The sequence below is a fragment of the Pipra filicauda genome, unplaced genomic scaffold, assembly GCF_003945595.2.
Source record: "Pipra filicauda isolate LSUMZ 115617 unplaced genomic scaffold, ASM394559v2 scaffold9_size5747161_pilon, whole genome shotgun sequence".
NCBI classification, from domain to species: Eukaryota; Metazoa; Chordata; class Aves; order Passeriformes; family Pipridae; genus Pipra; species Pipra filicauda.
Window position 1 is genome coordinate 5,532,724 of NW_024105198.1, and position 13,798 is coordinate 5,546,521.

The 13,798-nt window shown below is 47.1% G+C and overlaps 1 protein-coding gene across 10 annotated transcripts in view; it reads left to right on the top strand.

Annotated features, from left to right (window-relative positions):
* The window catches only part of TNIK (TRAF2 and NCK interacting kinase), a 153,032-nt gene that overhangs the window by 75,321 nt on the left and 63,913 nt on the right, over nucleotides 1-13,798 (top strand). For all 10 annotated transcript variants that reach the window (XM_027724610.2, XM_027724608.2, XM_027724616.2 and 7 more), the window contains exons 3-4: nucleotides 3,242-3,298; nucleotides 8,133-8,258. In XM_027724610.2, the coding sequence (XP_027580411.1) occupies nucleotides 3,242-3,298; nucleotides 8,133-8,258 (183 nt within the window). The remainder of the gene's footprint in view (nucleotides 1-3,241; nucleotides 3,299-8,132; nucleotides 8,259-13,798) is intronic.

Genomic DNA, 13,798 nt, shown 5'->3' on the forward strand with positions numbered 1-13,798 from the left:
GTTTCCTCCAAAAACATTGGTGGTGGTGTGATCTGTAGGCTCAGAAGTGAGTTCCTTACTTGGGAAGAGTCCTGTCCTCCTGAAGGCTTTGCACCCTCTCCAGCATCCCCAGGGTTAGCTCCCAAGCATGGGGCACCAAAAAAGGTGGAATTTTAAGAAAGTAGAGATTTTCTGTTGAACTTCAATACTTCTTGCCTGTCTTGACCCACATCTTTGGTGTTGAAGGAATAGAGGTGACCCCAGGAGTAGGGCTTGGTCCTTGTGTGGTTTTATAGTGGAGGGCCCTGCTGTGGCAACGATTTAAAGGAAAAAGCCAACAAATTTTGATGGGTAGAGAAAATGTGTGAGGTTAAAGCATCACAACAGGGTTCTTTTTGTGTTTTTCTTGCCTTGCTACCCCAGTCCCCATTTGTAGCCTCCTCACAGCAGCGCAGATTCACAGTGGACAACTTAGCAGTTGCAGCTCATAAATTAACAAATTCATCTTGCCTTGGTTTTGGCAGAAATGGCTCCACTGCCCGATCCAGCTGGATACTTTGGAGAGGGTGCAGAGGCACGGATGCTCCTGGTCTTGATTCCAGCCTTTGGGCATGGGCATTTATGTCTGTGTGGCCAAGGTGCAGGATGTGGTTGGTTGCTCACGGTGGCAGAAGGGTTTGTTGCTGCCATGGTGTCTTTTAATGGGTACAGGTCAGATGCTGATTTAACTCCTGTATTGCATCTCACACTTCCAGTTCTCAGTGTCTTTCTCCAGCCTGTCTATATCTGTATTGTGAACCCACAAATACCTGCAGTAGGGTGAAAATCAGCTAGTTTTTCTAAACTATTTATGGTGGTTTCACTGTGAGTCTGAAAACTGAGAAATGGGTATGTTGAATTAAAAGGGACAGTTGAATGGTGAGGAGATGTGGTTTCCTTGGATGGCTTCATCTGCCCCAGGAGGAAACTGTGTAATCCATTGTCATGAACAAACTATAGAAAAAGCAAACCTTTGTTAGAAGATCCCAGGCTAAATACTTATTGGTTCTACTTCGCCTGATTTTTGCGTGACTAAGTGTCCCTCATGGCTCACATTAACATATGTTTCCAAGTGGTTTATTTTGTTTTGGTAAATGCTTACTTGATAGTAAGTCCTTACCATCATCTGTAAATATCTGGGAGGCACACAGGATGGTTGCAGATCCCTGGGAGAAGGATGCTGTGGGCATGCAGGGCTCTGCTTCCCCTTAGCCAGTGCCATGGGAGGGAGCAGCACTTCACCACAGCAAGGCTGATCAGTCCCTAAAATACAAGATGAGGTGGTGATGCATCAGGGGAGGGTGGGTATAACTACCAAACACATGGGGTTGCAATGCCACAGTTTGCTTCCCCGTCTCTCCTCCACTTCATGGCAGGTGCATCACGCCATGGTTGTGTCCGAGCGTTTTCCCTGCTGGTGCTCTGTTGGCTTTAATTAAAGTGTCGGAACACACAGGGGGTCTTCCTGGCCAAGCAAACAAGGATGAATTTAGGAACAGGAGGATTTGTTTCTGCAGATTTAGCTGTCTAAATAGATGGTGTCTAGCCATGTGCCCCTCCTTCCCGACGGCCGCATCCAGGGGATGCTTCATCCACCACCCGGTGCTGCTGGGCTGCGCCTGATTTTATTACTTTTTATGTTGCACATATTTTAAATAAAGCTCTTTTTCCGTTGTTAGAACATGCGGTTGCTCAGGACGTATAAATTTTGTTAATAAATGAGCGAGGAGCCCTGGTGGGTGAATTGGCTTCCTGGTGAAGTCATAAATTTGGAGAGGATGATGCCGCCTTGCTCCGCAGCCGGCGCGTGGGTTTGCTTCCCAGTGCCGTGCCTGGAAACCTGAGGGACCGGGGAGAGGTTCCCGTGTCTGGTAGTTTGGGGCTCTTGCTGGAGGCGGGAGGGTGTGGAAGACCATCTCCAGCCTGCAGGAGGGCTGGGACACCTGGGTACAAACCCCAGCTCATCAACATGCACACTGGTGGGGGGGCAGGAGGAGCCTGGAATGTAGGAAAAACTCCTGTTTTTCCCTGTTTATGCAGTGCTGTAGTTTGACCCCTCTCTGCCTCTGCTCCTTGGTGTGTCCTTTGGAGTGTTAATTATCAAAGCTGTAGGTCAGAAGCTGCCACTCCCTCTGTGTTCTCCATACCGTATCTCACATGATGGAGCCTTGGGCAGCTCCCATCGTAAGGACTGACTGGGAAATAGGGATGCTTCCCTTTGCCTCCCAGCTCTTCTGCCAGGATCAGCATTTGCTGGCTTTACTGAAGGAGAAGCATCGGACTTCCCACTTTGGAATCAGAGCACATGCCCTCAAAGGGTGTTTGTGTGTGTGATTTGATATGAACAATTTCGATATGATGTTGTGTGATCCATTGCTTGGAAGAGGAGGAAAGCCTGGGAATTGCCTTGCCTGATAGCAGTTGTGTTAGTTTTAAGACCTCATCAATAGTTGGAGCTCTTATATTTTCTGTATCGCTTCCAGGCGTTTTTCCATTAGGATTAATGTAGTTGAGCACTGTGCAACAAGCAGTTCATTGCAGTGATTTGCTAATTTTTCAGCAAAAAAAAGGACCTAGTATTTGTCCAGGGGCTTCAGTTCTTGTGCTAGTTCTCAATCATCTCCTTTAGATGCACATTCCCTGCTTGTACCAGCACTGAGGATGGAGTCACTTCCACAGCCTAGAAGCAAATCTGCTTTTAAAATCCTCCCTAGCCTGTTAACCAGGACTTTCCCAAAATAAATGAATTATTGGTCGGAGTGTATATGGTGCCCTGCAGGCCAGGACTCCCTGGTGTGTCCCCAGATCCTTGAGAGCCGGGGCTGGGACACGAGTGGACCGAAGGCAGTGCCAGCACATTCCCATCATCACAGCTCCAGCAGCCCATTTCCAGCCGAGTCATGCTCTGTGCTCAGGAGAGGCCCCGAGCTGGGTTTTTTTTGCATGGCTGAATATTAAAGGATATTTCCAGCACTTGTTTGCCAGGAAAATACAGCATTGAAGGCCCTGTACTAATTAATTGTAATGACAGGAGGAAGGGGAGGGAATTGCTTTCCCATCATGGCTGCTGTGAAGATGCTCTTAAAAAATAAAAAAAAAATAAAAATAAAAAAAAGTGCAGATGTGCTACCAAGACAAGGAGATTGTTTAAGGATGTTGTTCACTGCAAGGAAAATATTGTCACTGAGCAAAACCAAACAAACTTCTCCCTTTTCTTTTGCAGGGTCGTCATGTTAAAACAGGCCAGCTTGCTGCTATTAAGGTTATGGACGTCACCGGGGTAACGTATCCTCACCTTCTGCATCCTTAAATTACAGATATATGGGGGGGAAGGGGATGGGATGGGATAACATGTGGGGGTTGGTGGAAGACTGGTGTTCCTGGGAAGTAAATCCCCTTTGTCTTAATGTGATATGTGCTACTAAGATGTTTTGGTTTTAATGAATATGTGAGAGAAAAATAAGTCTGCAAGAGTTTTGGAGATTAGGTAGTTTTATGCTGAAACACAACAACATCCAGTTCCAGCAGTGTCTCTTTTAAATGCCTTAATAAAATCTGAAGAAAATAATAGGGACCTTAAAGACCACACAGTTCCAACCCCCTGCCGTGGACAGGGACAGCTTTTACAAGACCAAGTTGCTCAGAACCCCATCCAGCCTGGCCTTGAACACTTGCAGGGATGGAGCAGGCACAGCTTCTCTGGGCAACCTACACCAGTGCACCACCATCCTCACAGGGAAGAATTTCTTCCTTATATTCAATCTAACCCTGTCCTTTGTCAGTTTGAAGCCATCCCCCTCTTCCTATCACACATGCCCTTGACAAAAGTAGCAACAGGATCATGTTATGAAATGTATTCATAAACACATTTCAGTTTCTCTGCATCCATGTTTTTTACTAAAGAGCCTTTTGTTCACCAAAACTACGTACAAATATTGTTATGAATAACTTCATTAGGCAAGTTAAATAATTCCTGTGCATCCTACTGATAAAGAGAAACAAAATGTGCCACCCTGATCTCATAAACGTGGCTCCTTTGAAACTTGCGTCAGATTAAGAGAACCAAGAATTTACAAATTATTAAATGAGTAACAGAATTTAGGGGAAAGAATGGTTTCACCATTTCCCAGTGGCCACAAAAGAAAAATAGAGTGGAGTTGCTATTATCCCTAAAAACCTCAACAGCTGCATTTAGGAAGGTAACCTGAGGATGCTTTTTCTTGAATAATTTTTTTATGAGTGGAGTACTCTACTTCCCAAAGTTTCTGCCTACAGAAACAGTGTCAGGCTTGGGAGTAAGAATATGTTTTGTTATGTTTTGTCTTTTCTTTTTTTTGTACTGGAATAACACATTTCAAAATTTAGGATCACAATCTACCCACCTTAATTTTTGAATTGGTGTTTTGAGTTAGCTTTTGGGAGCTCAGCACACACAGAAATGACTCGCTGTGAAAGCAGGCAGCTGGCCTTGAGAGTATGTTTTGAAATACCTTAGATGTTATGGTGTGGTATTAATATCTATGGGACCTCCATCCAGGTTATTTTTGGTGCTAACAGGTGAAATGATGTGTGGAAACGAGTCTGTAAATGTGAGTGAGATTTGTTCCTGTTTACTTGCAATATCTACAAGTGCCATTTAACTCATTCCCGTGGGAAGCAGGCTCTCAGGGAATAGGCAGACCCACCAAACATAAACCCATGGCATAAATAGCAGCGAGATTCCCTTGGGATGAAGTCTGATGTTAGAATGAATTTAAGCTGAGAAATGAAAATACTACTTTGAGGCCAAACATGGACTTAAATTTGAAAGCACACTTAATTCAGTGGTTTTAAAATATCATCACTTCCAAGCAAAGATGTTGGAGGAAAGTACCTGAAGTCTTGATCCTGCCCAATAGTAATTTCATCCACATCTTTAAATTGGTGTCCCTGACCTAAAACTTTACCTTTCAAAGCTGGGCTTCGCATCTGAATGTCCAAGGTTCAAATTTATTTACCTTGAATGCCAAGGTAAAATCAGATTTTAGCATGGGTTTTGGGGTATTTAATTATATTCCCCTTAGGCTGCTTTTAGCCAGAGGAGACTAGTTCAGAGCAAGACCAGGCTTGGGCAGGACAGGCAGTGACCACAGGGAAGGCAGTGGAAACCTGTGCTGTGGTAGGGGACTGACTGTGCTTCAAAGCTTTTGGTGCTGAAGTCAGATCTAGAGCCATGTTCTCCAGCCACTGGAGAATTGCTTCTGGAGTAATTTCTAAAGCTGGTCCCTGCACTGTGCCTACAGCCATGTTTGGCACCTGGTCCAGGCTCAGTGCAAAGGCTGCTGGTGAAAACCCAAACTCAGTTCTTCACCTCCTCTTGACACACACCAGTTTCAGTGCTGCTGCTGCTTCATTTGATCCAGACCTTCCATCCCACCTGTTTTTCCAGGATGTCCCTGATGACAGTGTGTCTTTCAGAAGTCAACAGAGACCAGAACTGGTGTGGCCATCCCAACTATGGCCATCTGCAGCTTTTGGAGAGTAAAGCCCAGGTTGGATGGAGCTCTGAGCAACCTGATCAAGTGGAAGGTGTTCCTGTCCATGGCAGGGGGATTGGAACTAGTTGTCCTTTAAGGTCCCTTCCAACCCAAACCATTCTATGATTCTGTGTTCAGTGAGCTCCCAGCCAGTGTCTCATCCTGACCACGTGCCTTGCACTAAACCCCTAAAGGCTCCTGACAATGATGCTTTCTTTAACTCATTTTCGCTCTTGCTAATTATCTCTCAGGGAAGATTGCAAGCATAGAGGCCCTCAAATTACAGCACTTCATCGGTTTGGGCAGCCACTATCTCTGAATTAAGAGTTTGGATTAATTTTCCGGGGGCTGGTCCTGCTGTTTGCTGCGTGACCTACTTCCAGCGATGGATGTAACAGAATCGATTGATGGAGGCAAAGCGTGGCAGCAAAGCCTGGCCTGTGGGTTTTGTTCATTTTTGGGTTGGAGTAGATGCAGCAGCTGGCTATGATAATTCCATTTTCTTCCCTCCCTCGCTGGATTTGCTGGTGGTGATTGCTGGCTGTAGCCCTGCTTGGAGCAGGAGGTTGGGCTGGAGACACCAAGCATGGCCATGCAGATGCAGACATGCCCTCAGTTGCCATCCCCAGCTCTGATGCTCTAGAGGGGTTTTTTCCCCCCATTTTGAGTTCTTCAACTTAAGGAGGGACTCGAGATAAAACCTTAGACCACATGTCCCTGTTGCTTGTCTCCATTTTTCCTAGAGAACCAGGCATGAGGTGGGGGATGACTGAAGAGCCGGCTAGTAGTGCTCAGAGTGCTGGTGGAATTTTACACTGAGTGCTGCTCCATGCTCCCAGCACTGTTGAGCATCCAGCTGCTGTTTTGTTGTTGTTGCAGGGGGCTTCAGTTAAAAAACCCCACCTCTGTGGCGTGATAAACTACGTGTTCTATCCCCTGGTTTCCTGGACAAATGAAAACAAGAAAAGTTGTGTTGACCGCTTGAAGAAGAGAGGGGATAAAGGTCTTCCAGAATAGTCCCCAGGTTTTCCTTGTAACGTTTGGGCCCATTCCTCATCTTCTTTGGTGCTTACCGTGTTCTTACCAAAAATAAAACAGGAGGTTGTTTATACAAGCTCCACCTGGATACATTTTGCATTTGTTCCTCCTATCCTCATCCTCACTGCTGTTCCCTGAATCCTCTTAGAAGAGCGTAGCCACTAAATCACTTTCTGTGGGGAAGAAAGATGTGCTTCTGTCCGAGTTATGTGACACCTGGTCAGGGGGCATCGCTCCTTGAGAAGCTGTGCTGTTCCACGAGGTGTCTTGGCCTTTGCCCATTTGGAAGTCTGAGGTCGAGATGAAGCAGGTGAGGGAGATTAGAGGAATAAAGGAGAATAGAGAATGCACAGCCCTTTTGGTCCTTTACAATAAAGCTCATTGACATCAAGGTTCTGACTGCTGCCTGTGGAACTGCAGTGGGCTGGAATTCGGTCAGCTTAAAATACAACCAGGGCACATTTGATGGTCATGAGAGCAAAGAGGTAGGACATCCAAAAAGGTATTGGTGTGGCTCCTCTGGCTCGGCTGCTTCAGCTATTGCTGCTTTGCAGACAGGATGGAGAGGGGCTCAGAGAGCCCACGGGAATGGTGGTTGTCACCAGGACTCAGTTAGTCTGACAGAGTTTGTGGACAGGCAGCACCTTCCTGTTCCCTGTGTGGTGCCACCGCACCACCAGCAACACCTGGTGTCCCCAAAGGCCATGTGCTGCTTCCAGGGTGGTCAGGAGCAATGAGCTGGAGGGCTGGGATGCACGGCACAGGAGCACTTCTGCCGTGCAGTGGTTTCTACAAAACCATCCTGGGGCTCTGGTGGGTCTGGGAGCATCGCTGGGGTAATACAGGCATGGTCGAGCCTCAGAGGAACACGAGACTGGTGTTAATTATGATATGAATTGTAAAGAAATTAGTTTAAAAAGATGGAGGAATGTCTAGACTGCTGAAAACATGGGATTTGGCTGTGATGTCAAAGTCTGGCACTGGTGCACCTCTGGATGGAGAGCATATCTCCAAGTGAGGGTTCAATTCCCAGACAGACTTTGCTTTGCTTGCCCAGCCCCTCGGTGGGTTCTTATACCTTCACGTACCCAGCTGTTTGGGACTTCCTGGAGCTCTCCCTGCTGCAAAGTTTGGAGCAGCGCACAGGAATAGTGGGTCACTGACCCCTGAGAGAGGACTGCTGCCCTGTTCTGGAGATCCTCTTGGGATCCTGCTCTGGAGGAGATGACCTGATCTGAACTCTTAGGAAATAAGCTGGTTTCCACGCCACCTGAAGATCTGTCCAGTTCAGGGTTCAAAAATGTGACAGGGAATGTGGCAAAGCACGTGTTTTCTCCTTAGCTTTTGGCTCGAGCAGCAATCTGTTAGTCTTCAGTCAAGCTCTCAGGGCTCTGCTGCAAAAAGTGTCTGTAAAAAAATGGTGCAAAGAAGCTTGAAAAAGGTCAGTCAGGAGTGGGGTGCTTGGAAGTTCACCCATGTACAAAGAGAACTGGGAGCCTCTGTAATGCTGTCTCTTAATGCCTCTGGTTTTATTTTTCTTTTCTTTTCACCTCATCCCAGGATGAAGAGGAAGAGATCAAACAAGAAATTAACATGCTGAAGAAGTATTCTCACCACCGAAATATTGCTACTTATTATGGTGCTTTTATTAAAAAGAACCCACCAGGAATGGATGATCAGCTCTGGGTAAGTTGCATTCTTTTCTTTAAAAAAACTTGCATTTGACAGAGATTATTTACTCCCTGTTGTCCACTTAACAGCACCTGTCTCGCACAAAAAGCCTTATTTTGCATCCATCTTTTTTGAAACCGTGGCTTTGAAAAGGCTCTTGCTGCACTGCAAAGCGCTTCTCCATTTTGCCATAAAACCTTTGCAGAGCGATGATAAAACCCTTTTTATTCTGAGGTGTCATTAGCATTGTCTTTGTTACAACATTCAGTTGAAAATTATTTCATCCTATGAAAATAAATGCATCAAAAAAACCAGTTGGAGGGAGCAGGGAGCGTCGCTGGGAAGACGTAGGTTGGGGGGAATGCTGGGTGCACGTGATTCCTGCCAGCTCTCAGCACTGCCTCTTGTGCTTCATGTTTGACAGAGCCAGTGCAGGAGAATAAAGAGGAGGGGGATGGTGAGGGGAGGGCAGGGAGGTCTGTGGCTGTTCAGCCATATCGGTGAAGGCGCCTCATGTTGCTGAAGGGCAGCAAAAGCTGCTTTGTGTCTCCGTAAACCCTTGGCTGCCTCCTCCCACTGCTTCCCTTGTCAGTGGCTTCCCAGTTATTAATTTGGCATTCCCAGACCATGGAGGATAGAGTTTAAATCTGCTGTCTTATCTCCGGAGAGACCTGGAGCATCGGAGCCCACCCCTTGCTGGCAGCTGGTGCTCGCAGGGCAGGGCAGTGGCACTGCAGATCGGGGCTTCCCAGGAATGAAAAATTAATTAAAGTTAATTGTGCTGTGTTCTGAGCTTGGCTGTGCTGGTCGGAGTCTCTGGAGCAACAGCCTGCAGTGCCCATGGGCATCTGAGCAGCAGTTTGGGACCCTGCTTTCCTTGGGGCAGTGTTGAAGATAAAGCTGTGTTGGAGCGATCCTAAATACAACGACCTGGATGTTGTCCTGTGGTCTAGATAGCACTTATTTCCTCACAGTCTTGTAAATCCAGTCAGTTCTATGTTACCCATGGGTGGTTTCCAGAGCTTTTCCGTGCCTGAGTAAGGTTGCTGGAACATAATTTTTCAGGGGTAGCAAATATCCATAGTTCATCTGGGAGACCATGGAGATACTCTTTTCTGTAGTTTCTGTGCAATACAGGCTTTATTTTAGCAAAACACTCAGTGACTTCAGCTGTTTGCCCCTGCATCTACGTGCCAGAGCATCTGGTGGGAACTGTAGGGGTTCAGAGGACATTCCTTCCAGGACAAAAATGGAATTAATGGACTTCTGTGCCATTTTGTTCCCGAGACTTTCTGGTACAATGAATTATTGGGAAGACTTAGGAGCTTGGACTCCAGGGGCTTTTCTTGCTTGGGTGTTCAGGTTATTTTTGGTGGGAACACGTTCCTTGCGGCTGGCCTAGGATTCAGCAAGGAGAAAGCTGTCAGGCTGAGAAATGCTTTTTTCATCCCGTGAAATTCCATTTGGCTTTAGCTGGTTTATAATAATTTAAAAAAAAAGAAGAAAAAAAAATTAAAGCAGCCTATAACATTTCCCCTTGTGCTGCAGGAGTGCCTGGGGGGAAAAACCCACCATCTGTGTGCCAAAGCCCTCAATAATGAGAGGAGCCCTCCCAGAGCTGGACTCTGCTCAATGCCTTTACACTGCTTGGATCTGGGGTTTGTGTGCTGTGACCAGAGAACAGGGTTTGTTTGTTTTTTATTGTTTTTTTTTCTCCAGCTTCAGTACAAAGGGCTCTTGGCTTACACAAGTGTTAATAAAATAATGTTTTTTAAATTGCCTGTGCAGAACAGCCTTAACTTCCAAAAAGAAAAGCTCAGTAGAGAACTCCTTGGATCAAGAGGTATGGCATTAAGAGTAGCATCCCAAAACTGTATCAGGGGAGGTTTAGGTTGGATATTAGGGAAAGATTGTTCATCCAGAGGGTGGTTGGGCACTGAACAGGCTCCCCAGGAAGTGGTCACAGCACCAAGCCTGACAGAGTTCAAGGAGTGTTTGGACAACACTCTCTGGCAAATGGTGGGATTCTTGGGGTTTTCCTGTGCAGGGCCAGGAGTTAGACTTGATGGTCCTTGTGGGTCCCTTCCAACTCAGGATATTCTGTGATTCTGTGATTCTATGATGCTTTCATCGATCCCCATCATCATGACACATTAGAGGCGGCTCTACATGCTGTATCACCTTCAGGTGCCCCAAGTCTGGAGGAGAACCTGGGTTTTTCCCTGTGGATCACCCAATCGTGCAAGGGGAGAAGGTGTTCATCAGCCAGCTGTGCTGCTTGTTCTTGCCCCCTGGCAAAGGCAGACTAGATAATCTAAATTCCCTTCCAGACCCCAACCTCTCCTCTCAGTTTTGTGGCTTCTCTAATGGGTTAGTAAAAAAAATTTGCGCAAAAGCTACTTTTCCTGCGCCGAGGTGTGAGGGGCTTTTTAAGTCTATACCCAATGCTGGGTCTTGTGGAGGTATTCCAGGGAAAGCTCCCCAGCTGTGGAGGAGAGGTGTGCTGGTGCTGCTGCGTTAAATAGCTGTTGTTTCGGGATCTGATTGAATTAGGACTCCCTCGAACTCTATCAGTCCTGCTGCACAGATAAAGGCTTGTTTATTTTTCATTGGCCCTTTGTTGAAATAAAACGGTTTCTGATAATGCCCAAGTAATTCTTTTTATCGACATCCAGGAGGCTGATACGGAAATAAAAAATAGGGAACTCTTTCAGTGGAGATTAAGATCTCTCAGAAACGTGGCAGGCTTCCAACATGAAGTATTGTCATCGCTTCTGCCGGGCAGGTCTGTCGGTGCTGCTGCTCCTTTCCACAGCAGCCACTCGCCCTGAAAGAGGAGGTTACTAAAGAATCCAGTTTTCCTGGAATAAAATACTGCGTGAAGTGTATTTTAGCAGATGCATCACAAATCTGATACATTAGGGGGAAAAAAGGAAGTAAAACTCATAGGGACAACCTTTATGGAACATTTTAAAAGAAGTGAAAAAATAGGAGGTAGGTTTATTCCTGTGTTGGGTAACATGTTGCTTTCTGGTGTGCTGTGGACCTTCAAGGGTGATTGTGCCCATCTGTAGCTGAGATAAGGGGGTCCTGCCTGGGGGCGCCTCTGGAGGAAGGGGACAGAGCAAGGGTGGGCTGCAGAAACTGGGGAAATTGTGAGGATCCAGTTAATCAACTGCTGCTTCTTGGGGTTAGACTCATTAAATTCCTCTTGCTCATCTCAGAGCTAAGCTGTGGGATACCAGGCTGTGCAGTTCTGAGATATTTTGAGGTGGGGTTGTTTTGAGTGGTGAGAGATGGGGCATTCATTAGGAAGTGTGAGCTGGACGGGGGAGGTGACCCCATCCTGAAGGACCTCTGTCCTGCCCAGAGGACTGCTGAAAACTGCAAGCACTCTGCTTGATCCCCATCCATTAACACCCTGTGCACATGCACAAGGGCATGGAGGTGCCACTCAGCCACGTACTTGTCATCTGCCCTTGCCGTCCACGGTGCACTGAGACCGTGGTTGGAGAAGCCCTGCCAGGCATGGGCAGCAGGCAGAGGGGGGTGTGCAGATGTGGGGGCTGAAGAGTGGCTGGCAGCAGCCCAGGGCAGAGCCCACCCAGGGCAGAGCCCACCCAGGGCAGAACCCACCCAGGGCAGGGCCCGCTGGCGCGGTCCCAGCGGCGCTGGCTGTGATGGATGGGCTGCCATGGCAACCCTGCCTGTGCCTGCAGCCGCATCTGTCACCGAGGGGGAAAATTGCTGATAGGCAGGTTGCCAGATACCTGTTTGTGGCAAGCACAGTGGTGTTGCCTCCAGGGTGTCCTCTGCAGCAGATAATCTGGGGCAATGTGAGGGGAGAAAGGAATTAAGGTGATTTGGGAACAGCCCCTCAGTCAGGGTGGCACCACTGCAGCCGTGCAGCACTCAGGGTTGTCACTGCATAGTTGAAATGTGCTTTTTCACTGTGTGGAGTCGTAGGGACCCATTGAATCGTGGCAGGGTGGTGTGAACAGAGTCTGGATCTGAAGAGCAAAAAATGGGGGCAGCGAGGCTATATTGAAAATGGAGCACGAGCTGTCAAAGCACTGGGTTGCACCTGTGCAGCTCCAGGGAGGAGTGCTCTTCTTAATCTGCTTATATACACTGAAAAATATTTTTGGGCAGCTGCTGATACTTTGCATTAGATCATGAGACATTTGAGAGGGGTCATTTTTTGGTTGAGCCGTATCTCTCTGTAGCCCCTCCAAGCCCTGGAGTCCCGGGGGAGTGAGGGGGAATTGGAGCTGCTCCCCCGGCCCCTGACCGAGAGCCTGGGGTTACCAGAGCAGCTTTCTGCTGCTGTCTGGCAAAGTAATCCAACACTATTTCATTCTCACTCCTTTCAAAGCAGTGTCAGTGCTGTAAACACTGCAAGACTGCGAGCCCGGCTCCTTTTGCTGCCATCCCTAACCCAAAGCTTTCAGCCTGCTCAGGGCCCATGGCAGCAGCTGCCTGCTGCCTCCCCAGGGGACATGGATTGCTTGGCTGGCCTCAATGTGCAGGGAAGTGCAGGCAGGCAAGTCATTTGTTGAGGAAAACGTGTGAGAGCATTTGGATGCTGCTTATTTTCTGTAACTTAAAAGAAGTCAAATTGTGCCTGGGCTGAGGAATTTGGTTTGTGGAATAAAGGGTTTGATTAATTTTGAGGTGTTCCTCTGGATAAACTAGAGCAGTTCACCATCAGCTGGATTTGGGGTTGCTGTGCTGGAGGTGCTCAGGTTTGAGCCCTTCCAGGTAACACACAGGAGTGGTGGGAGCAGGGGTCTTACTGGCCACTCCCAAACTGGGGAAAGTGGTGGCTGATTTGAAAGCTGCAGTCTCTTTAAACAAAAAAATCATGAGACAGCGGAACACAGCTGCAGCTTCTGAATTTGCCTTGCTTATGAAGTTTGCTGTCACTCTGATATGAAGAGCTATGTAAATGCTAGGTGAACTGTATTTAAAAATACTTCCTCAATAAATGGCCTTGCAAATTAAATTTTGGAAGATGATCTTACCTTTAGCCCATCTTGATGATAATTTTAATTATGATTAATAAAAGTTCAATCTGCATTTCCAGTTTATTGTCTTACTCCATCATGACTTCAGCCCTTAAGAAGACCAGTAATGATGCAAGTGTGTGAGGGCAAAGCACTCACCTAGAGGCGTGGGACTGGCAAGAAAGTGTCTTAGTATCCAAGTGCCATTTGAAGCCTTTCCTGAGTATATTAAGCTCTGCCATAAAATCAGCTGGAACTTCTGTTCACTTTTCTTTTTCTCCTGGAAGAGTGTTGGTTTCCAGATTAAATATACCCATAGAGTGTTGATAAATTGATGCTATCCCCATATCTGACTCCCTTTCTGGTGCTTACTTGTTCATACTGTTGACAGTATACATTCATATCCCTTAGCCATCCATCCTCTGGATGGCTGAACAAGCCCTCAGGTCCCCTGAGAAGACCTGATCATCCTCCTGTACCCACTCCAGTGTGCATTTTTCGTTCTTGGGCACTGTTGCCAAGCAGGACACGCAGTGCTGCGGGTCAGGT